The sequence below is a fragment of the Eptatretus burgeri genome, chromosome 1 (assembly GCF_056783735.1).
Source record: "Eptatretus burgeri isolate ZD-2024b chromosome 1, Ebu_testis_v1, whole genome shotgun sequence".
In the NCBI taxonomy this organism is placed as follows: domain Eukaryota; kingdom Metazoa; phylum Chordata; class Myxini; order Myxiniformes; family Myxinidae; genus Eptatretus; species Eptatretus burgeri.
In genome coordinates, this window is record NC_140961.1 from 21744431 (window position 1) to 21769239 (window position 24809).

A 24809-nucleotide genomic window follows, 5' to 3' on the forward strand; every position below is an offset into this window, starting at 1 on the left:
GTGGTGGAGGGTTTAAAGTGGTGGTCCATGGTCACGGTGACGCTTGGAATGGTGGTGATGCGATGTTTGCGGGAGCGAGTTGTGAAGGTAAAGGTCGTGGCTGTTGGCGTTGTTGTTGTTGTTGTGAAGCGGAGTTGCGGTTGGTGGTTTTTGTGTGATGGCGGTTGAGACGTGGTTGGTTCAAAATAAAGATAGAACAGAAAAACGGCTATCTTAAAGGGTCGCAGCCCGAATGAATCACATTTATTCCCTCTAAACAACGGGTTTGGGGCTAACTACACATGTACTTACAGAGATATCTCACCTACGGGACCTGAATGGTGGTTTGCGAATTTCCTCAACCGCAACAATATTTAAAGCTTTACATTCCACAGCATCGAGGAGAGATAGATGTGATGCTGGGGTGCCAGCCCCGAGGGAAGAGCAGTACTCCATTGAGCTACAGGCAAAGGCCTTGTAGTTTTGTGAATCTTCCCATTTTTCAATGAAGGACTTCCCATCAAAAGAGCCCAGTCTACAGTTGGCTTTGGAGGCCAGCTTTGCTGTATGGTCAAGCTCAGAAGGTGTCCGATTGTGAGGCCGAGAGATCTGATCAAGAGACTGGACCTCTTACAGTGGCTAACCATGGAAACAGATGGGTGGGTACATTTGACGATCCTTTTAGAGCAACAGGTCGAGATTGTCATTTGCCAGGAGACTTTTACAAGAGGCGGCACTGCGGAAGGCAGTTCCCACATCTCAACTCCCTACCCCCACCCCTCCACCAAGACCATTCAATGAAGCAGAATATTTTTTTTTCTTTAATGAAAGTGGCATCTTACCTCAGGGTGCAGCTGAAAGTTTTGCTTCCGTATGAGTGCGGCGATCAACCTCGTGGCAGCAAGGGATGACTCCCCTCGTCGGTCTTCACGAAACATTTTGGATATAGCAGCGCGGCAACATTCACCAATCTTCACCGGGTGCAACAGAAGCAGAAGGCAAATTAGCTCATAATTCCAACAGTATGGAAGGTCAGAAATAGGAAAAATTCGGGTTTTTTAGAATTATACCCAACAGACCGTGTTGCCATACATAATGTTCCATCGCTTTCTACAACACCCCGACCAGCTTGAGCACCACCATATACAGTGGTTTCAGTTGGTCACGAGTTCACAAGAAAAAAAAAATGTCAATAATTTACCTTTGTATATCCAAAGGCCTGATGTTTCTGTACCAGCATGATAGTGCTGAGATCAAACCATCAAGCAGCTGCTCCGAATCTCAATTCATAATCTAACAATGAACAAAGAAAGTTGAGGAAGGTGGAACAATCATCTTACCTTCGGACACTTATGGTCCATCAGAGGTACAAGCAGCAGGAGCACATTGCGGTGAAAGTTAAAATGGGGAAGGCCTACAACTAGGCGACAGAGGCAGCGAACTGCAACCTCAGCCAGGCCCTGCAATGCCTCACTCACCACTCCTGCCACTCCTCGTTTAGAACCGCTGCTTCCCTTTTGCCAAGCTGAAGGAAATGGAGGACAGGTAGACATATTAATTCAAGGTCAAAGGCGATGGACTGCAAAATGGTGCACCCTTAGATTTTGAAACTTTTAAAGGCCTGAGCCAAGAACAACAGATTATGAATGAGAGAATGCAGCAGCCTATCATATGTGCCAAGAAGAAGAAAGGAGTGTCTCTGGATACGTCTTGTTTTTGAGACAATTGATGACGATGTGCTATCGTCGCCAAATAAACCCTCATTGTAATATCATTTGACCTCATCTTTATTTAAAACTAGAACGACACTCGGTAGAACGCATACCACCATCAGGCTGAACACTTTACAATTTGAATCCCACTGATAGGCCGGATCTGCATTCGGAGCTGAACCAAAATCGAATCGGCTTATTCTTGTCACCGACCCAACTCATCCACCTACTTTTGTCATAACTGCACAACTTTTTGAAATATCATGCTATGCATCGTTTTTAGTCCCATCTATCAGTGGTGTAGATCACTCAATCACTCAATCATTCTACATCACTCAATGGTGTAGAATCACTCAAAAGATTATCGGATCTGCATCCGGATCTGGATCTACACCAAAATCAAATCAGATATTCCTCATCACACAGCTAACCTGTCTACAAAGTTCCATCAGAATCCATCGAAAACCTTTTGAGATATTGTACTATATATCGTGTTTGGCCCGATCTCTCAATTGTTTTGTATGCAGCCTGCGGCTTCTGGTAGCATAATTTGTCTGGAGACATTACTGTGCTGCTGATGCAGTGCCCCGTTACCAGAAGGCTGGTACTCATTTTTCTGACTTCAGGATGACAGGCTGAGTCAACCCACCTGGTGTTATTTCAACGGGACGACAGGGGATCAAATTCAAGACCCTATGATCTTAAGCCAGTCACCTTTACCATGAAGACACCACCAGGCTTACTCTCTCATTGGTGAAGAATCACTGAAAATTTTAAGTAACTGTATTCGGATCCAGATCTTCAACAAAATCAAATCAAATTGTCCTTGTCACGCACCCAACCAGTTCACCAAATTTCGACTGAATCCGTCGATAACTTTTGAAGATATCCTGCTCAAAGACAGACAAATATGGGGTGAATACATAACCTCCGTCCATCTTTGGTGGCAAAGGTAATAAATCAACTGCCTATTACTACCTCCACCACCGAAGGTAAAGGTGGTTATGATTTCACCCCTTTCTGTCTGTTGGTCTGTCCATTTGGTCTGTTTTTGTACAGCATATCTCAGAAAGTAGTGGACGGATCCAGATGAAATTTTGTGGACAGGTTCGGTGTGAGAGAAGGAAAAATTGATTCGATTTTAGTGAAGATCTGGATCGGGATTCGACTAATGAAATGTTTAAAGTGATTCTTCACCATTCAGATAGAGCGAAAAATGATATATAGCGTGATATCTCAAAAAGTTGTGGACGGATTCGGACGAAAGTTGGTGGACAGGTTGGGTGTGTCGCAAGGACGAATTTATTCGATTTTGGTGAAGATCCGGATCTGGATCTGGATACGAGAATTGTTTAATTTTTTTTTAAGTGATTCTTCACCATCGAGAGATCGGGCCAAATACGATATCGTGCTGCATAGCATGAGATTTCAAAAATGTATTGGGCCCGACATGTTCTTGTGGATCAGGCATTGCGTGCCTGACCACTCCACCGAGTGCCCTTCTAGTTCTCTCTGCAAAACTGCCTTTGATATGTTGTTGCAGACTCCACACTCTGCTGAAAGATTCTTCACCAGACAAAATCTGTTGCTACCTGGCTTTCAACCAAATCAGGTAAAGATTACAAGTTGGTCATTCACACGTCATGTCACATTCAAACCATGCAAAGCTTGCATGCTTCCTTCCTGAAAGGGGAACCCAAACGCAAAAAAATATATATACATTTGCCAAAATAACCCGAATGCGAATTTGAAGGGAAGGTTTTATTTTTATTTTTCTGTCAAAAATATCATCAGAAACAGTCAAAAATAGCCCGAGAGTGTCAGAAGGCCAAGAGGAACCACCACAAAAATAGCCCCAGAGGAACCACCACATCTCACAGCACTTCAGTACCATTGGTTCAGAAATCGGATTGATCAGTTTTGGTGGCACCCAAACAAGGACCGAGAATCCTCCAGAGGGCATGCAGAAGAAGTGAAACAAACGTTTTGCGGTACCCAACAAAGGCTGCGAGCAACCCTTGCCAAAACTCTCATCAGTGGTCGGTAAGAATCCCAAGAGCAAGGATACAGTCGATCATTGACCTCTTCGGTGAAAAGCCTGACTGCTCTAGCAGATATTTAAACAGCAAAATATTTAATTCCCCGATCATGCCATCACTGACATCACAGAAACCCATCATGGTCGACAATCAAACTCACAATTTTAAGAGAAAATGGTCAGAAATAATAGCATGGAGCTGCGTAACCTTCGCAGTAAAAATGTTGCTTGAGAGAATGTCAAATAGTTATTTGGGCAGTGTATAAACAACATAACACTGCCTCGATCACTGAGACATACAGTATATTGTTACGGCTGTGGAAATTCGCATTATACCATGAAGGGCCCGAAGGTGAGATATCTCTAAGTACATGTGTAGTTAGCCCAAACCCGTTGTATAGAGGGAATTTACGTGATTCATCCGGGCTGCGACGCTTTGAGTTAGCCATTTTTTCTGTTCCTTCTTTATTTTGAACCAACCACATCTCAACGGCCATCACACAACAACCACGCCACCGCCACCATCTACGCTCCCACATCATCGCACCGCCGCCATTCCCAAACAGCACCATAACAATCAAAGCACCACCGAAAACCCTCCACCACCTTCAACTCTCTCCTTCTACGGCCATTCCCGCACCACCTGTGAACACTGAACGTCGGGCTGTCTCGGGCCCGTTCGGCGTTTGGTGCCGAGCGCACCGAGCCGCGAGCGCGAATAGCGGCCTTTCCGAGGGAAAATTCGGATCAAGAACGCTACATGCCCACTTTTCCTCCGTCCAATTAGCGAGCACGGGGTGGCTTGGCTCCGCCTCCAGGCACGTGTGTGTGAAGTCGATACATGCAAATTCTAGGATCAGGGGAGGTTCACGCCCCCGTTTCCTCCGGCCAATGGGCGAGCGTGGCTCCGCCCCCGAGGTCATTCTGATCCGAATATTTGCATACTGGCTTCTCCTGCCCGCCTATAAAAAGACGAGCGCAAGGCGAAAAGAGTGGCAGAGCCGAGTCGGTCTGGTGAGGAGAGTGCGGAACTGAAAAGAGTTGCAGGAAGAGTTGAGTTCTGGAGTGCCTGAAGAGGGTCGTCGAGAAGGGGCTGTTCGGGACACGTTGCGTTGGTGAAGTCGATGCGAGTGCGCGCGGTGGAACTGCAGGCAAAGGAGCTTGGGTCCGAGGCGAGAAGGACGGCGGTCGGCGACGAGGTTACGGTGTGGGGGATCGCTCGTCTCGTCGCGGGACCCAAGCCAGCCAGTGATTGTCCTCCCTCAGGGCATCAACAATTTCCCCTTTCCCCCGCGCTGAGATAGTGCAAAAGGGGGCCCCACCCCAAACGTCGTGCCAACGAAACCCGCCAAGGAGCACGGAGTCGGGGCACAGCCGCGCGGCCACATTTGCGGCTCGCCCGCCAACGCGTCACGAGGACGCGGGTAGGACCCCCCCAGTCTCGCGGACCTGGCCGCTCCTCTCGGTCCCGCACACATTTGGCCTACAGGCCTGTCTGCCTCCTTGTCTATGAGGGTGGCTTCTTTCCTTTGCTTTTGTGTAAATGTGTGTTGGCGCCGTCTGCGAAGTAAAGCTGTATAAGTGTTGCCGTGTGTGCGCGTACTCGCTATTAACTCTGCGTCGTTGTTGCTTTTATTGTTTTGTTTGCTTTATGTGCATTTTGACTGTATGGCTGTCGATACGTGCTTTCCGTGTGCCAGGAAATAAATGTGCATTGTGTGAACTGTATTCCCGTTTCGCTTCGTCTCCTTCCTTTTAATTGACACTCCATCCTGCTTCACGTAAAGGGTTCATAGTGGGTGCAAAACGCCCGGTAAATAATCTGAACCGTCGAGGTCGACGATAACACCGCTCGGTTATCCCGATAGTATGGAACGGGCCGCCCAAGCGGCTCGTGTCCGGAGTCGACCTGCGGCGAGGTACGATCGCCCGGTTTGCCATTCGCGTGGGTACTTAGGTAGGTCGAGTTTGGCGAACAACCCTATGCTACGCGGGTGGCCGATTGGCACGATTGTGGTGAGCTCGAAAGGCCCACCCGTGACTGGCTGTGGGCGATAATTCCCGGAGGGTCACGACTGAATTGTCGTCCGGTGGGTGACGTGCCGCGATCCGAGTTACGTGGCCGTTCGCACGCCGGCGGGCGCGAATTCGCAACAATATTTACAAGGCCCATGATGCCCATTGGCTCAAAATCGTTTTAACTGTCGCTTTGGTCGCTTTACACAAAAGGAAAAACTTATCGGGAGGGCATGGCAATTGTGAAGACGACAGCTCCGAAGAGGTCTTTGATTTCACAAGGCAGTGCAGCACCAACATGGCAGCGATAATATAAAATTCTGGGTGGAGTCAAGCGAACTGTCCAACCAATGGGTGGAACTGTCCAACCAACAGACGCACAGCTACTTTTATAGTACTGTAGTACTACTTCTATAGTACTGTGTTAGTGGGGCCCATTTATCCATTGGACCAAATTCTCATTGGTCTTCAGGGCCTTGCAGCATAATCGCCTGCTGTCCTGCTTGAGCATTAGTTTGCCTTTCACCAAGCACAGATGAGTTTGGGCCAAAGCCGGGTGTTGGCTTCCTGGTTAGGGTGGCTGTTTTGGGATGGAAGGGTCCTGAGTTTGAGCCCCGTTGGCCACTGAATTAACACCAGGTGGGGCTGACTCAGCCTGTCATCCTTCCGAGGTTGGCGAAATGAGTACTGGTGTACTGGTATAGGGGCACAGCATCAGCAGCATAGTCGCACCCCAACAAAATGCTGGCTACCCGGCAGCCAAGCTGCCATATGCAAGAAGCAGCAGCTTGGGCCAGGGTGAGGATTACATGTTCATTATTATTACTGCCAAATGATACTCCTATTATTACCTCTGACACCTAAGGTGAAGGAGGTTATGTTTTCACCCCTTTTCTGTCTGTATGTTTGTGTACAGGATATCTCAAAAAGTTGTGGACAGATCCGGATGAAATTTGTTGGAGGGTTCAGTGTGTGATAAGGACGAACTGATTAGATTTTGGTGAAGATCTGGATACTATAAATTTTTCAGTGATTCTCACCATTGAGAGACAGGGCCAAAAACGATACATAGCATTATATCTCAAAAAGTTGTGGCAGGATTTGGATGAAACTTCGTGGAGAGGTTGGGTGTGTCACAAGGACGAATTGACTCGATTTTGGTGAAGATCCGAATCCGGATCTAGAAACGAGAATTATATAATTTTTCAGGCAAATCTTCATCATTGATAGAGCTCATCTATTGATAGAGAATAGCATGATATTTCAAAAATATACACCGATGAGCCAAAACATGATGACCACCTGCCTAATATGATGTTGGTCCTCCGTGTGCCGCCAAAACAGCGCCGACCCATGGATTCCACAAGACCCCTGAAGGTGTCCTGTGGTATCTGGCACCAAAACATCAGCAGCAGATCCTTCAAGTCCTGTAAGTTGCGAGGTGGAGCCGCCGTGGATCGGACTCGTCGGTCCAGCACATCCCACAGATGCTCAATCGGATTGAGATCTGGAGAATTTGGAGGCCAGGGCAACACCGTGAACACTTCATCATGTTCCTCAAACCATTCCCGAACAATGCGTGCAGTGTGCCAGGGCGCATTATCCTGCTGAAAGAGGCCACTGCCATCAGGGAATACCACTGCCATGAAGGGGTGTACCTGGTCTGCAACGATGTTTCGGTAGGTGATAAGTGTCAAATTGATGTCCACATGAATGGCCGGACGCAGTGTTTCCCAGCAGAACATTGCCCAGAGCATCACACACCCTCCACTGGCTTGTCGTCTCCCCACATTGCATCCTGGTGCCATCACTTCCCCCAGGTAAACTGTGCACACGTACACGGCCATCCACGTGATCTAAAAGAAACGGGACTCATCGGACCAGGCGACCTTCTTCCACTGCTCCAAGGTCCAGTTCCAATGTTCACCTGCCCATTGTCGGCGCTTTCGACGGTGGACAGGGGTCATCATGGGCACTCTGACCGGTCTGCTGCGATGCAGCCCCATACGCAGCAGGGTGTGATGCACTGTGGATTGTGACACATTCCTCCCATGACCACCATTAAAATTTTCTGTGACTTGTGCCACAGTCGACCTGTCAGTTCTAACCAGACGGGATAGCCTTCGTTGCCCTCGCGCATCGATGAGCCTTGGGCGCCCAACACCCTGTCGCCGGTTTGTGATTTGTCCCTCGTCGGACAACTGCTGACCGGGAACACCCCACAAGCCTTGCCGTTTCAGAGATGCTCTGACCCAGTCGTCTGGCCATAACAATTTGGCCCTTGTCAAAGTCGCTCAGATCATTACTCCTGCCCATTTCTCCTGCATCCAACACAACAACTTCAAGAACTGACTGTTCACTTGCTGCCTAATATATCACACCCTTGACAGGTGCCATTGTAACAAGATAATCAATGTTATTAACTTCACCTGTCAGTGGTTATAATATTTTGGCTCATTTGTCAGGTCAGGTTCGATCTGTGACCTGCTACAGGTACCATGTAAACCTGTACTAACCTGTTCCATGGTCGGGTTGTCGGCGACTAAACCGTCTCCCCCACCAGGTTTTCTGGTGAGGAGGGTGTTTGGATATGGACACCCAGCAGGATTAAAAACAAACCTGTCAAAGGGCGGAGGAGCTCCTTGTGAGCCAACGGCCATCCATATCTAGTGCCCAACTGTGTCTGCGGACGTCCTCCTGCAGTTGGGTTACTTTTTATGAGGAAGTTGGTGGCAGGATTTGCACTCCGGCCACCGTAAAACCCTTCATTCCGCAAAACGCAAAAACGCAAAAAAATCTGAAAACCCACTCCGTGGGAGTACCTCCTGTGCAGCTTCCCTTCGCAGGGCAGTTCACCGGATGATGGGATTGGGGCAAAGCCTTCGGGACCCCCAATCTTTGATGATAGGAGGGAAACCATGGGGTAACATCCCTGGGTCAGATTGCGGGAGAGTGCATCGGAGTGGTACTGAGGTGTCGTCCACCAGACGGCGGTCTCCTTGGGTTAACCTGAGGCGGTCCTTTCGGGTGGGTGCCTGGAATGTCCTATCCCTAAGAGAGGATGATCACCTGTCTCTGTTATCATCTGAGCTCAAGCGTTTGGACATCGGGATTGCAGCTCTCTCTGAGGTTCGGAGACCGGATTGCGGCGAGATAATGGTGGGTGGTTACACCTACTATTGGTCTGGTCGCTCTGATGGTTACCATACCCAAGGAGTTGCTGGAGCTGTGTCCAATAAGCTGACCCCAATGATAATTGAGGTAACACCGGTCAACGAGCGTATTATGAGATTAAGGATTCGTCACTCCTTAGGTGTCATTTCCCTGGTCTCTGTTTATGCTCTGACTGAGGCGAGTGATCTCACAGAGAAGGATGCATTCTACGCCACGCTCGAGTCTGTGGTTGATCAGTGCCCCAGAGGAGATACACTTCTAGTCTTGGGGGATTTCAATGCATCGACTGGAACTGATAGGGATGGTTATGAGGTGTGTGTTGGTCCCCATGGGTCAGGAACTATGAACCAGAATAGCACGAAGTTCCTTGACTTTGCAAGAAGTCATAGACTTAGGGTGGCTGGTTCATGGTTTCAGCGCCCACATGTTCATCGCTGGACTTGGTATTCCAACGCTGGCGGTGTGGCAAAGGAGATTGACCATGTCCTAATTGACGGTCGTTGGAGGATGATCCAGAACTGCAGGGTCAACTGGAGTGCTCAGTTCCTCAATACTGACCACAGGCTTGTTGTAGCAACTCCAAAGCTGCACCTTAAATCCTGGAGAATGGTACCATCCCAGCCGAGGCTGGATGTTGGCAAGCTCAGGGATGAGAGAGTAGCTGAGGAGTTTGCGAACAGGCTGAGTGGACACTTGGGGGGTCTGGGTGCTTTGGGGGGTCCTGAAGAGTTGTGGAGTGCCTTCAAGACCACCGTCCTTGATGTTGCCGGTGGATGTCTTGGAGCTCACCGCAGGGCAAAGAAGAATTTTGTCTCTCAAGGAACACTGGATACCATTGACCAGAGTCGCAGGGCCAGGCTGAATGGCAGAGCTGAGCTGTTCAGGGAGCTGAGGCGAAAAACTGTACGTGCACTGAGGGTGGACAAGGAGGCCAATGTGCGAGGAATCTGTGAGGGGGTAGAGCATCACATGTGGACAGGTGATTCTCGTGCCGCTTACAGGGGAATTCGCGCATTGCGTTCATCCAAGCCCATCCCTCGGAGCACTGAAGTTCGAGCAGAGAGTGGTAGGCTCTTGACAGAGGAGTCTGGAGTGAAGGCCCGCTGGGCCGGTTACTTTGAGCGGTTGTACCAGGCTGATCCCCCAGCTGTCGAGTTGGACGTCAAGGGTGTTACAATCCCTGTTGCTGACCCTCAAATCAACTGTGGTCCACCTTCGCTTGTGGAAACACGGGCTGCGGTGAACCAGTTGAAACAGGGCAAAGCTCCAGGGATCTGTGGCATCCATGCTGAACTTCAAGGCTGGTGGAAGTGCTGCACTCGTGTCGTTGCATGCAGTTTTGTGCTCTGCCTGGAACACCGGCATCATCCCAACTGACTGGAAGAGGGGCCTTGTTGTCCCTCTCTGGAAAGGGAAGGGTGATCGCCAAGACTGCAACAACTACCGAGTGGTGACGCTGCTCTCAGTGCCGGGCAAGGTCTTTGCTCGGATAATTCTTGATAGGGTTCGCCACCATCTGCTTGAGCACCAGCATCCAGAGCAGTCAGGCTTTACACCAAAGAGGTCAACGATTGACCGTATCCTTGCCCTTCGTGTCCTGACCGAACGCAGACGAGAGTTCGGCAGGGGCTGCTTGCAGCCTTTGTTGATCTCTGTAAAGCGTTCGATTCAGTGAATCGGGATGTCCTCTGGAGGATTCTTGGTCTTCGTGGGGTGCCACCAAAACTGATCGATCTGATGTCTGAACTCTACTCTGGTACTGAGAGTGCTGTGAAGTGTGGTGGTACCATCTCTGACTTATTTCCAGTTGTTACTGGAGTTCATCAGGGGTGTGTACTGGCCCTCACACTTTTCAGCACTTGTATGGACTGGATTTTAGGGAGGATGTCAGAGAGATCAAGCTGCGGTGCATCGTTTGGGAATGTCAAGATCTCCGACCTTGATTTTGCAGATGATGCAGTCTTCTTTGCAGAGACTTTACACATCCTTTTGGGGGCCCTCGAGGTGCTGAATGAGGAGTCGGAGCCGCTGGGATTACGGGTTTCTTGGGTCAAAACTAAGATCCAGGCTTTCGGTGACATATTGGATGCTGCTGTCCTGTCTGTGTCTGTTTGTGGTGAGGATGTTGAGGTCGTGGAGAGATTCACTTCCCTTGACAGTGATATTCATGTATCAGCTGGCTGCGAGTCAGAGATCAATAGACGTCTGGGACGGGCCTGGGGAGTCATGGATTCACTGGATCATGGGGTGTGGCGCTGCCGGTACCTGTGCGGGAGGACGAAAGTCCGAGTCTTCAGGTCCTTGGTACTTCCAGTCTTGCTCTATGGATGCGTGACTTGGACTCTGACCAAGGATCTGAGACGGAGACTTAATTCCTTTGGTACCAGGTCTCTTCGGAGAATCCTTGGCTATCGCTGGTCGGATTTTGTGTCCAACGAGCAGTTGCTGAGAGAGACTCGGATGAGATTTGTTACCTGCATAGTCCGTGAGCGTCAGTTGCGGCTGTATGGACATGTGGCTCGTTTTCCTGACGCTGATCCTGCTCACCAGATTCTCCGAGCAAGGGAGTCTCATGAGTGGAGGAGGCCAGTGGGCCGACCACGTGCCTCGTGGTTGCAGCAGGTTGACAATCATCTCAAGGAGATGGGGATGGGCCTGGCATCTGCCTGGGGGATGGCCAGATGGAGGCCCCTGGAGTACCGGCAGAAAGTGGACGCAGCGACGCGCTGTTCTGGCACATGCTCCCATACCTGACCTGAGTGTATATTGGGACCGATATGTTCTCGTGGATCAGGCATTACGTGGCAGAGGTATGCGCTCTACCGAGTGCCATTCTAGTTACCTCCGTCACCCAAGGTGATGGAGGTTCTGTTTTCACCCCCATTCTGTCTGTTTGTCAGTTTGTGTACAGGATATCTCAAAAAGTTGTGGACGGATCCGGATGAAATTTTGTGGTCAGGTTCGGTGTGTGACAAGGACGAACTAATTAGATTTTGGTGAAGATCCGGATCTGGATCAGACTACGAGAATTTTTTAAGTGATTCTTCACCCTTGAAAGATAGGGCAAAACTGATATATAGCACGATATCTCAAAAAGTTCTGGACGGATTCGGACGAAACTTGGTGAACAGATTGTGCATGTGGCAAGGACAAATCGATTCGATTTTGGTGAAAATCCGAATCTGGTTCTGGATACGAGAATTATTTAATCTTTAAAGTGATTCTTCACCATTGAGAGGTCGGGCCAAAAACGATATCTTACTGTATAGATAGCATATTTCAAAAATGTATTGGGCCCGATATGTTCTCGTGGATCAGACATTATGCGGCGGAGGTATGTGCTCTACAGAATGCCCTTCTCGTTCAAAAATGTCTTTGGCCCGATGTGTTCTCATGGATTAGGCATTATATGGCAGAGGTATGTGCTCTACCGAATGCCCTTCTCGTTATTGTTAACATTATTAGTATTAATTAACATATGGTTTGTTACAATGTGATCATTGTTTTTGTTATTGATTTTGTAATTAGAATGCCATGGCATAAACGTACACCATGTTAAGCTGCTTTATACACCTGAACATGGTGTACGTTTAAAACATGGGAATTTTTCCCGATTATTTGCAGTTATTTAGCCTAATCAATTCAGGAGATCATGTCGATCATTTTGGTGCATCACACTCCACATCAGAAAGCTCCAGTAGAACTCCACAACCAGAGTTGGTGTCAAAGCCACCCAATGCTCGCCTGTTTATACATTTATCGTTTATAAAAGACTAGTCTACTAATTAATATTTTTTTATAAAGCATTGCAGTGAAGTCTGATCCAAATAATTTTAAAGCAATATATGTATTTGTATATTGTAATCAGTAACAAGAGCGCAAGTGAGCACAATATACGCCGGAACAAGATGGTATATACAGAATTGTGCTACTACATGGAAAACGGCATCCTGGTTGCCATGGCAACCACTTGAGATGACGATCATATGTCGCGACACACCGTCTCCACAGTCTGTACCTACGCACCAATTATAAAACGTGAAAGTTGAAACCTTTGGGAGTTCGAGTGCGGACAGGAACGGATGGAAAATAGCATCCTGGTTGCCATGGCAACCACTTTAGATGACGAACGTATGTCGTGACACCGTCTCCACAGTCTGTACCTATGTACCAAATATGAAACGTGAAAGTTGAAAACTTTGGGAGTTAGAGTGCGGACAGGAACGGACGGACGGACAGACAGACAGACAGACACAGACAGAGACAGACAGACAGCCGGACGGACGGACGACCGGTATCACATAATACGCCCCGATTATATATATCGGGCGTATAAAAAATAGTGTGATTGATAAAAACATTAGAAAGGAAAAAAAACTTGCACCAAAAACTTTAACATTTTCACGCTCACGCTGACGCTCAGGCCGGGGGTATCGCTATAGCTCTCCGTTCTTCGAACAGGCGAGCTAAAAAACATGAAAGACACACTGACACTGATACTCACACACCTCATCGATTTATAGTCAATTGACAATGTTTGATGTGCTCATACAATAAGTCATTTCTCATTACTCTGGTTGAGTCACACCGTTATGCTCACCTATACCTTTATGGTATCTAATTAGCTCACCTGGAAAATATTACCTGGGATGGCTCGTCGGCCATCCGACTGTCCGTCCATCTTCACTTGCAACTTCTCTGAAACTGCTGATGAGACTGTGATCAAACTTAGCTGAAATGATCTTTGGTGTGGTATAACCAGAGACTCCTATAGAGAAGGACTGGAACCTCCCATGCTCGGGGTTTGTAACTTCAGTCTGAAGGATTAACTTGAGTCCGGGGCTAAAATGACTTCTAGAAGGGCTAGAGACACGATCTCGGGATCCATATAGGGGTTTTTGAGGACGGCGAGTTCAATAGTGTCATTTTCAACACCACCTGAGGTCATCTTCAAGGTCAAGAGATCATATTTCAAGTTCAAATTACTGAATTTTGGTATTTTTTGCCCGTTTTTGTGTCTAACTCATTGAGGAAAACTTTTGTAAAGTCTATGACAAAACATGACACTGTGCACCGACTGCACCTACTTGCTAATTTCCATCATCGTTAACTAATGTACGTTTTGTTTGTTTCTCTTTCAGAAACTGTCCAGCTGGTGATCTCACAGGATCTTTGTGTTGTTTCCTGCTTTGGTGACAATATGCCACGTCGTTGCAGCTGCTTTGGTTGTAGAGGAAACTATGATGGGATGCCTCATGTAAAGGTCATATCCTTCCCAAAAGATCCTGAGGAGAGGGAGAGATGGATATTGGCAATGCCAAATGAGAAAGAAAGTTTGAGGTGCTTAAAGGAGATATATATTTGTGAGACATTTCAATTGTGATTTGGTGTCAGTTCGGGGTGGCAAACAACCCAAAGAACCCCCATCAATATTTCCTGAAATACCGAAATCAGTTTTGAAGCAGGTGACCTCAGCCCCACGCCCAACATCATCTTCTACGTCAGAATCAAGAGCTAAGAAGATGCAGGCAGCTGATGAGGCTGCAGACAATATCCAAGATTTCGACCACTTCTGTTTTGATGACCACTTCTGTTCTGTTCCTATTTTCCTGGCTTTAACGTCATAAAAGACCAGGAAAACCTTGACCTATCAAGAACTGATGCTACTGGACAAACTGTCAAGCAGTTCTTTCATTTCCAACAAGTTCACTCACCTTTTGGATTTCTATTCTTGAATAGAGTTGAGAAAGATGGCATTGAGGTGCCCAAACGACTTTTTCCTTTGCAGAAGAACAGCCTGCTCTCAAAATGGTCCCAGATTAGATCCATAACTGACCAGGTTAACATCTATGAATGCACAAGCAAGGAAATTCTTCAGCTTGTAATAAGCCAGCTCTGTTGGATGACTGAGGCACACGAGCTTCCTCATTTCACCTTCCTTCTGTCGCAGCTGCATCTTCTGGCAGAGAAAGACTTTGACTACGTTCTTCCTGCTATAGTTGCAGATGAAGCCTTGGAAAAGTTTTTCGGCCAAGCCAGGCAAAGAAGCGGTGGTAACTTCTACATTGACGTAATTGACATTATGGCTGCAGCTAAAATTGTAAATTTGCAAACACTCATTAAGCATGGCATTATGCCCGAACAGGGCCGGATTTACCATGTGGGGGGGGGGGGGGCTGTGGGCACAATGATTGTGGGGGGTCCCCAAATTTGGAGATTAATCAACAACTTAAATTAAAACTGCTTTTCCATCAACAACCGAACTTGTATCTATAGATTTGGCAGATCCTGATCAGGAATAATTTGGCATATATGTTCACAAATTACAATTATATCTGACAATATGACAAGATGGACGGATTGTTATTGATATGGCTGGTGACTTATCCATGAGCTGATGACTTATCTCTGAGCTCATTCTAAAATCAAATCACAAAAATGCTGTTGCTGCAAGAGTAAGAGAGAGAGATGGACGAATATAAGAAAATAAACGACGCGCTGTCATTAATCATACTACGAACTTCGACTAAAAATCTTCTAACTTCTAAAAACCCTCTGGGCAAGAGAAATCCGAAATGGTGATTAATAGCCGACTTCCAGCGACCGCAAATATACGGCAGTGTCATCCACATCAATGAACATACACACGGTGCCTTAATCAATGGACAAGCTTCCTGCGCGACTCCGCGGCAGCGAACTCAGATATGATACTGTCAACCTACATGGAATTGAGCACATCGGATTCGGTTGAAATGATGGTCAGATTGACCAGTCTCTGCTGCCCCATCGTGGAGCGAAGATGGTTCTTGATAAGCTTGAGTTTCGAAAACGAGCGCTCCCCGGAGCAGTTCGACACCATCAGTGAGAGGTAAATCCGAAGCAGCACTTCCACGTTTGGGAAAGTATCGGTGAGTTTTCGCTCGATGAGAAAACTGTACATCTCAAGTTCAGTATGGCCCGAGTCTGGCTCCGACTCCTTCATCATGGCTTGGAACTGAATCATTTCTTCTATGAGGTCAGGTGATAGATCTTCCCGATACAGCTCGACGAGCTTTGAGCACGACTCTCGAATCTGCTCCACTTCGAATTGAACAAGAGCACGCAGAAATTCAAATCTGTCACTCATCTCGCTGTAAGCGTTTGTACGCTTTTCCAACTGCGACAGCAGTACGTCGATCACTGCAACATATCCACTGATGCGAAAGGACTCTTTGGCGTCTAGTTCTACTTCTGGAGTGTGTCCGTCGTCCAAGGGAGCGAGGCCGACATTACGCTTTCGTCTAAGCGATCCGCGAGTGAATTCCTCCGTACCTGAGCGCTCCACTCCGTCAACAATGAATGTATCAAACTGATCGCGTAATGACTGCAGGAAGCTCGCCAGTGACTTGAGGAGCTGCACGGCTGTGTTGAGATCGGTAGCTTGCGACTGAAGGGTTTTACTCGTACGATCAAATCTACCAAGGACAGTAGACCAGAAACCAGCATAGAACCCTATCTCGAGCGTGCACATCGTTTGGTGAAGTGTCTCGGCAGTGTTTCTCGTTTCACTATTCAGTTGTTCATCGTTTGCGATTTCATCAAGGACATCCATGATTTCGCAGTAACCGTCAAGAAGAGCTCGGGTTGCATCAGAATGAGCCGACCAGCGAGTGTCGCTGAGGCACTTTGGTACTTGCAGACCTTTGGCTTTCAGGGCGTCAAATAATCTGGCATAGCGTGACGTGGAAGCTGTAAAAAATACATACACTTGTTCCACGAATTCAAAGAATGCTGCTGCAGGTCTACAGCATCCCACGGCCGAATGACCGACTAAGTTCAGTGAGTGCGTCACGCATGGCACAAATATTGCGAGAGGGTTCTCCTGTTGGATCATTCCCTGCATCCCGTTGTATCGGCCACTCATATTATATGCGTTATCGTAAGATTGTCCTCAGCAGTTAGCGATGTCCAATCCAGTGGCTTTCAAAAAATCCAGTAATGCAGTCACTTGCTGGAGTCCAGTGTGTCCTGTGTTGCTCAGAAAGGTCATGAAACGCTCCACCGGAGCCTCGTTCTCGATGCATCGTAGAATAACTGTGAGCTGGTCGATGTGGCTTATGTCATGAGTAGAATCGACTGACACAGAGAAGTATTTTTCCTCTTTCACACGAGCAACGATGTTATCCAGAACAGATTTTCCGATGATGGAGACTAACTCTTCACATGTCATAGATGATAAGTAGTTGGTGTGGCCACTACCTTGGTTGGCATATTTCTGAATGTGCTGCACCAAAAATGGATCGTATTCCGCAAGTAATTCCATTAAACCAAGGTAGTTACCATTCGTCCGTGACCCAACAATTTAATCCGATTCACGGAACGCTAGACCACGCTCAGCGAGAAACGATATCACGCTCACACTTCGTTTCAGCACCTCCCTCCAATAGGACGAGATCTCACTCACCTGTTTGACGAGTTCAGTGTCCACACGACCTGTGGATGTTGCTCTGTCTGACAAGCAGATGATATTCGCACAATATACATGGGAACGCTCATGCACCTCGATAGAACGACTGGCATGCTTCCAGTCATTGAATCCTTCCCCGCCCAGGGCAGTAGCGCCTCCAAAGAGCTTGCAAGCGATGCAGTACAGTTTTCCGGTTCATGTGGAGAAACAAAGCCAGGACCTTTTCACGGACTCTCCGTTTTATAGTCTACGGTAAAAAAGATTCTTGGGGCAGCAGCGTTTCCTACCTTCAACGAACTGAATGGATGAATCAAAGGGACCAGTCGAATTCTGCAGGGGCTCCAAACCTCATGATGCCCAGTAGTCGATCATCTCTGACGACGTTGGCTCAGGAGGCCAACATCCAATGTCAGTGGCAAAGCCAGGTCCACGATCAGTCAGTATATCTCGCACTTCTTCATCTGATGCATGTTCTTCATCGGTGGAATCTTCCGAGATGTTGGTGTGATCAAAAGAAGCTGATCCGAAACACAATATAGCCACCAGTGTCGTCATAATACACAGACTGGGCAATATCTAAAAAAATATATAAAAATAGAGACACACTGGAGTTGCACGTTGTCAAATAGGGCTAATTTTGACAATAGGAAGTGACATCATCACACCGGATGTGGGCAATATCTCAAAAACTAAGGCAGGCAGTTGCACTACTGTGAACATCATATCAATACAACCGGACCTAAAATGTGCATTCCAAATTGAGCTCTTATTTATATCCTGATCCATCCGTCACCCCACTTTTGGGCAACAAGTCAGGTGAGGTGCAAGACCATTGTTCCTCCATTTTTCATATCTGTGGAATAATCTCCCAGAATCTGTCCCTTGGGGTTATTCCCACCAGTCATTCAAGATCACAGCAAATATATATTTAATGTTGTCTTCCATAACAACAAAAACTTCATATATTTCTGCTAAAGGCCTTTGTTATTTTATAACTTGGTTTACACAGTTCTTCAGCTAAAATGTAGGGTTGGTAGGTCGAAATATAAATATAAATATAATTTCAATTTTTATAAATTATATATTTTTATGATTTGTTTTCAGATGTTCCATGGAAAAGACAAGGGTAGGTGGGAGGGGAAATACATATAAATCCCGGACCAGGAGGATCTAAGAAAACATTGAAGATGGAAGACCATTCAAATGCAGGATGCCCATGTTCACGATATCATCTGATGTGAAAAACAATAAAGAAGGATTAAAACTTGTTTTTACAATATAGTCTGGCATGTTTTTCTTATAGAAACCTGTTGGATCAAACAAATGGAAACAATGCTGAGAAAATTACTGTCCAAGTCGAAGATGTGTGCGTGCACACCAGTGCATAGTGCTGGATACGATTTTAAAAAGGTGTCTACTCGGAGTCAACACGCTCAAAACGGTCAATCAGAGCCATAACCAGCTCTTACTTTTCAGCGGGCATCTGATTGTATTCCCATGAGTATTCCCATGAGCCATTCCCATGAGCACATCAAAGGCTGATTTCTGGTCCGTTGAAGGCTGGATATCAGCATCTCGCAGGGAAAACTTTGACGTACTTGGCACCGAAATTTTTCAATACGAAGAGCGGTGCACAACTTTCGACGAAAACAAAATTGGCACGATCGAGAGTGGCCCGCGAATCATCCCTGCTGCTGCACTGAATTGATGCAATCGTTCGGCCAGAATATTCGTCGTCAAGATGTTGCGTGATTAAATCACCAATACAGTCACTCGAATTTATACCGCTGACATACTTCTTAACAATCACTTTCGCCTCAGAAACCACAGTCAATCTGAACCACGCTGGCCACTGCTCAGACGCCATGACCAAAGACTACTGCGCAACTCCACTGCGCAGTTTGGTTAAAGGTGACTCGGCATTTTGGCGGGCGCGCACAAAATTATATTTTGAAAAGAAATGCCGACGTTTACATTTCGGGTTTTGAAACTTTTGCACCTTCGGCGGAAAATTTATAAATATAAAAGGCTAAAAATGTGTTTTATACTTATATTTCATTTCGGCAAATATACCGTCGGCGGATCTGTAAACCAAGTTATAAAATAACTAAGGCCTAAGCCTGCTCCAACAGGGCAGTGAGTCAATGAGTATGCCGTCCTTTGGGGGACGATGATGTGAAGCCGGGTCATCCATCAGCCAGCATTCACAAGAAGATGTTGAAGATCTCACGGTGCCTTTTGGGGGGGGGGGGTAGGCCATAGCTTTCTGGTACCCTGGCCAAAATTGAAATTCTTGTCCTCACAGACCGGACCCTGTGACAGAGTGACAACCTGTCTCGGATCAGTTCTTAGCAACAGAATGTTCAAAATTTGTTGAGCGCCCTGTAACTCGAATATAAAATTTCTTTTTAAAGGAGAGAAGTTTGACTTCCTTTGATGATGGAGCTTCTTCTGTCGACATACAGCACTAATCATGTCCACTTGTCTCCTTCTTATCTATTGTTGGTTTGTCAACCTTCCACATTGTAACCAAACTTTTCTATGACTCTTGACCTGTTAATCCCCATCCATCCATCCAATGGGACCATACTCTGTGCAGAGCGTGGTGCTGCTGAAGCAGTCTTCTTGGCTATTGGGCACAATCCTGGACTGGTCACCACTCCGACACAGGATACCAGCATGCTGTCACTCATTTTGCTGACCTCGGAAGGATGACAGGCAAAGTCAACCCCACCTGGTATTAGTTCAACAGCAGGTGGGATTTGAACTCAGGATCCTAGTATCCCAAGCTCACCACCCTAACCATTAAGCCAACACCAGACACCAGGCATGTTAATTCCCCGACCCCCACCCCCCCACTTCCACCCCAAAATAAGAATCGAAAGATCTTGTCAGCTTTCACTTCTTGAGAAATGCATACAAATATAAATACATCTCAAGCAAATCAATTACTGTAGTCTCTAACCTCGAATGACTTGTTCCAAGGCCTCCAGATAGAGCCGGTACTGATTCACCAATCCCTTCTCAAAGTCCCGTAAAGCCTTCACCTCCTTCCGTACCTACAAGCATCACCAATGCAACAGCTCATTTACACTGTGCAGAACTTGCCAAAGTAAAACCGCAATGCCAAACATGCCCTGATGGAGAGCTTTCCTCACCTTCACAGCAAGCTCGGCCTCTGTGAGCGGACGAACGTAGTAAGATGGTGTGATGTCACAGAACAGTTCAGCAAGGGACAGCATCACGAGGCGCCGTACAGCGACAGAAACCGCAACACACCTCTCCCCGAGCATGGCGCGCAACTCCTTTAGCTTTTGTACCTGCCACATTCATTGTAAAATCGTGCTTCTAAAGTGCCGACGGATACAAACATACGACATCCTTTTAAAATGAGGGAGGGAAAAGAGGTGCGAGGAGGGATCAAGAGAGACCCGGAGAGGAGGGAGGAAGAAGATGAGGCATGCAGTTGTGGATTATAGTACCCCATTGTGTGGGTCAGTCAGCACACTCGATGCCAATAATGCAATATGTCGTTTCTTGTCGTTCAGTATCTTTTCCCTCCAGGCAGCGAGTCCAGTCTCTGAAAGGTTAGGGGGAACTGCAAGCGGTCGTGAAACTCCTGCACAACAACAAAATGAAAGAAAAATTACGAACATGGTCCGGCCTGTATCGCATTGCTCATTCCCATGGCTCATTCATTGTGCTGGGATTCTAAGTTCATTACTTCCGCCACCGAAAGTGGACGGAGGTTATGTTTTCACTCCTGTCTGTCTGTCTGTGAACGGGATATCTCAAAACATTGTGAATGGATTCGGACGAAATTTGGTGGAGAGGTTGGGTGTGTGACAAAGATGAATCGATTACGTTTTGGTGAAGATCCAATCTGGGTACTGGAATTTTTAAGGGATTATTCATCACTAATTGCACCAAAAAACAATATCTGGCATGATATTTCAAAAAGTTGAGCATGAGTTATGACAAAGTAGGTGGATGAGTTGGGTAGGTGACAAGAACAAGCCAATTTGATTTTGATTCAGGTCCGGATCCAGTCCAAAGATCCGACCTATTGGTAAACTGTTCAGCCTAGCAGAGGTATGCTCTCGTCTGAGTGCCATTCTAGTTTCTCATGTGCGATATCAATTTTGTCTAATCGACCTAACAATATCCCTGTAATTCATGGGAAAGTAAACTGCTGCCTTGTAATGTCTGTCTTGCATATGATAAGCTGTTCCATGAGCCTAAGATCAATGTTAACAACTGTCATTCAGTTCTTCTCATACAACATTTAGTGTCTATCATTAGGAAATCATACAGGTCCCATTCATTCATTGTACAGTTAGGACTTTTGAAAGGAAGGATGAAAGGGTCAAATCTCACAGTTCCTTTAAATCAGTGCTCACTCTGTTTGCGTTGCCTTGCTTTTCCCTTCTTGCTTTTCCCCACATCCTCTCCCTCTTCACAAACTTCTTCCTGCGTAACTACAGAAAAATTCTGGTTTTATTTCGCAATATTCAGGTACAAACAACAACCTACCAAAGTCAACACCACAGCAATTCCTTTCATGGTTGTGTTCATCTTCAAGTGGTTGCTGATTATTGCGATGTCCATATTTAGATAAAAGATTAATGATGCACTGAATGAGAAACAAGTCAAGATGCATCCCTGTGCCCCCACCCCTTCATCGTTTACCTGGTCGTTCCATCACCCTGGGGTGGATCCCAGCAGAATCTTTAATGGGTAGGAGATGCACAAGCCGACGAGATGGCTTAGTGGGTGCGGAACGAGGCACAACTTCGTATGGCTCTGGATTATCCTCACGGCAACGCCGCTTCATTGGGGGTGCACTGGGGGAAGAAACGGAGTCAACAGTCACCTGCAGAAATAATTTCAAGCAAGCCCACAACTTAGTGGTTTCGAGACATTTCAGTTAAAGGTGTGTCAGGTTCAACTTCTACTCCCACAGCTCCACCACCACACCAGGAGTCACCTTTCAACCAAATGTTGGTCAAGGAAAGCTGTGTGTTGCCCAACTGCACATATGTAGTTCTCCTCACCCTCCATCATGTCCCATGGTACCTCCAGATCATCAGAGTTTCTATCACCACCTGACGCACAGAGCGATACAATTTTCGAGATCCCTTTCATCCCAACGGTGCCTTTTCCATCTCAAAAATGTATTGATTTTTTTGTTAATCCGTTTTGTGTTATCAACGGAAAAATTAAACAGTTATCTGTATACTTGCATTGAAAAAAAAATTACAACTACATTGTTAAAAATTAAGTCCGACAGATAAAAGATTTCCCGCATTTTTGGCGTACAAGTTGATACTTTTTCCCCAGGAAGTCTGGGCCTCGACCTATACTCAGAATGGACTTATCTATGGTTCAAGACGTTGACTTCCATAAATGAAATTTTTTTTGCAAAGTGTGATATTTTCTGGAATTAATTATACAATTGTTAATATAAAACACACAACAAAATCATTGCCTGGAACGTTTGGTGATTGGATGAGCAATAAGCAATTAAACATTAATCCACCCACTTTTTCATCAAGAGCTGCGAGACTTTTGCAACGAAACCTATGGAGGCAACAAACCAGCAACCTTCTCCAAATTTGCCATCATTCCTCTGCCTAAAAAAAGGCAACCTCTCTCTTCCATCTAATTGCGGAGGTATAACATTGTCACCTCTAGCCTAAAAAAAATCTACAATTCTACGCTGCTTAATAGGATTACCCCTCATCTTGATCCTATTCTCCGACGCAACCAGAATGGTTTCCGGAAAGGCAGATCTACAACACCTCAGATTCTTGCCTTAAGGAGGATCACAGAAGAACTAAAGATCTCTAAGCAGAAAGCAAGCTTAGTATTTGTGGCTTTCTCCAAGGCCTTTGACAGCGTCAACAGGAAGGTCATGCTTCAAATTCTTTTGCACTATGGCATCCGAGAAGAAACAATGCAAGCAATTGCCATAATGTAAAACAACCCCTCGAGCTATGTCCAAAGTATGGATGGCCCAACCAAGGAGTTCTTCACAACAGCAAGCATCCTCAAAGGGGCCATCCTTGCTCCTTATCTTTTTGTTGTAGTTGTGGATTACATTCTCAGGCAGTCAGTAGAGACCATGAAAGAGAAAGGAATTGACATCAAGCCAAAAAGATCAAATCACGACAGAGATAAGCATCTTACAGACCTTGACTATGCAGATGATATTGTTGTGGTTACCAAATTCGCAAACCACCATTCAGGTCCCTTAGGTGAGGTATCTCGGTAAGTATATGTGTAGTTAGGCCCAAACCCGTTGTCTAGTGGGAATAAATGTTATTCATGCTTGCTGCGACTCTTCAGGATAGCCGTTTTTCTTTTACTATCTTTATTTTGGACCAACCGCCATTGTTACCACCACCAACCACAACATCAACCACCCACCGCAGCGCCGCTTCACGTCACACCTCGCAACCGTCGCATCGCCACCGTTCTTGCGCCGCTTGTGGGTACCGGTGTTGGACTCGTGCAGGGCGCGCGCCGAACAGCGTGTACAAAACCACGGATTTTCCACTTCAAAAACGGATCAAAAACGACACACGCCCACTTTTGTTCCGTCCAATCGGTGAGCGAGGGGCGATTTGGCCCCGCCTCCAGGGCGTTGGAGGGCGATCGCTATATGTAAATTTATGGATCAAAATGCATTCACGCCCACTTTTTCTCGGGCCAATGGGGAGCGAGGTGAAAGGTCGAAGGCAGGGGGTCAAAGATGAGAGAGCGAAGCCACGGGGCTTATATAAGCGACCGTGTTCGTCAGTCAAGTGGACAAGAGTTAAGACTTCGCGGGCGGTGGAGTTGGGAAGAAGAAGCAAGAAGGAGTTGGTCGTCGTCGTGTGCGTTGGAGTCGGAGCAAAAGGGGACGGAGCTGTGGAGAGGCGGCGAGGGCAGACGAGGGGGTGCTCGCGTCGTGCAGGGAGCTGCACACCAGGGAGGCCGACGGCGCGACCTGGCCGAGGTGGAGACGCTCGTCGCGGGACTCGAGGCAGAGTAGGAATCCTCTATACCCCGAGCATCAGCAACCCCCTCCTGTTTCCCCCCGCGCTGAGATAGTGCGACCAAGGGGGCCCCTTTCCCACCCCCTACCAGACACTGCCCGCGATGCCCGCGGAGTTGAGGCACCATCGCCGCTCCGCGTCTCATCACCAGACGGGTAGGCCCGACCCGGTCTCGGCCTCAGGCCCGCCTCATCTTTGAGGGTGTTCTTTTCCTTGGTTTTGGGTATGTGTTGTCGGCGCCGTCTGTGAAGTAAAATTGTATAAGTGTTGCCGTGTGCTCGCGTAATCGGTATTAGATCTGCATTGTCGCATTTGCTTTTTGTGTAAATTGCATTGTGCTTTTCTTTTCTATGTGCTTTTGGTGGAATTGTATATGTGCGCTTTCCGTTCATCGCGAATAAATG

At 47.0% G+C, this 24809-nt stretch overlaps 1 protein-coding gene across 5 annotated transcripts in view; it reads right to left on the minus strand.

Annotated features, from left to right (window-relative positions):
• Window positions 1-24809, minus strand: part of NOC3L (NOC3 like DNA replication regulator) — a 64917-nt gene that overhangs the window by 21433 nt on the left and 18675 nt on the right. For all 5 annotated transcript variants that reach the window (XM_085874513.1, XM_085874530.1, XM_085874497.1 and 2 more), the window contains 8 exons: window positions 22353-22470; window positions 22055-22209; window positions 21766-21843; window positions 20848-20984; window positions 20524-20685; window positions 20331-20424; window positions 1320-1504; window positions 822-950 (listed from right to left, as the gene is read on the minus strand). In XM_085874513.1, the coding sequence (XP_085730639.1) occupies window positions 822-950; window positions 1320-1504; window positions 20331-20424; window positions 20524-20685; window positions 20848-20984; window positions 21766-21843; window positions 22055-22209; window positions 22353-22470 (1058 nt within the window). The remainder of the gene's footprint in view (window positions 1-821; window positions 951-1319; window positions 1505-20330; window positions 20425-20523; window positions 20686-20847; window positions 20985-21765; window positions 21844-22054; window positions 22210-22352; window positions 22471-24809) is intronic.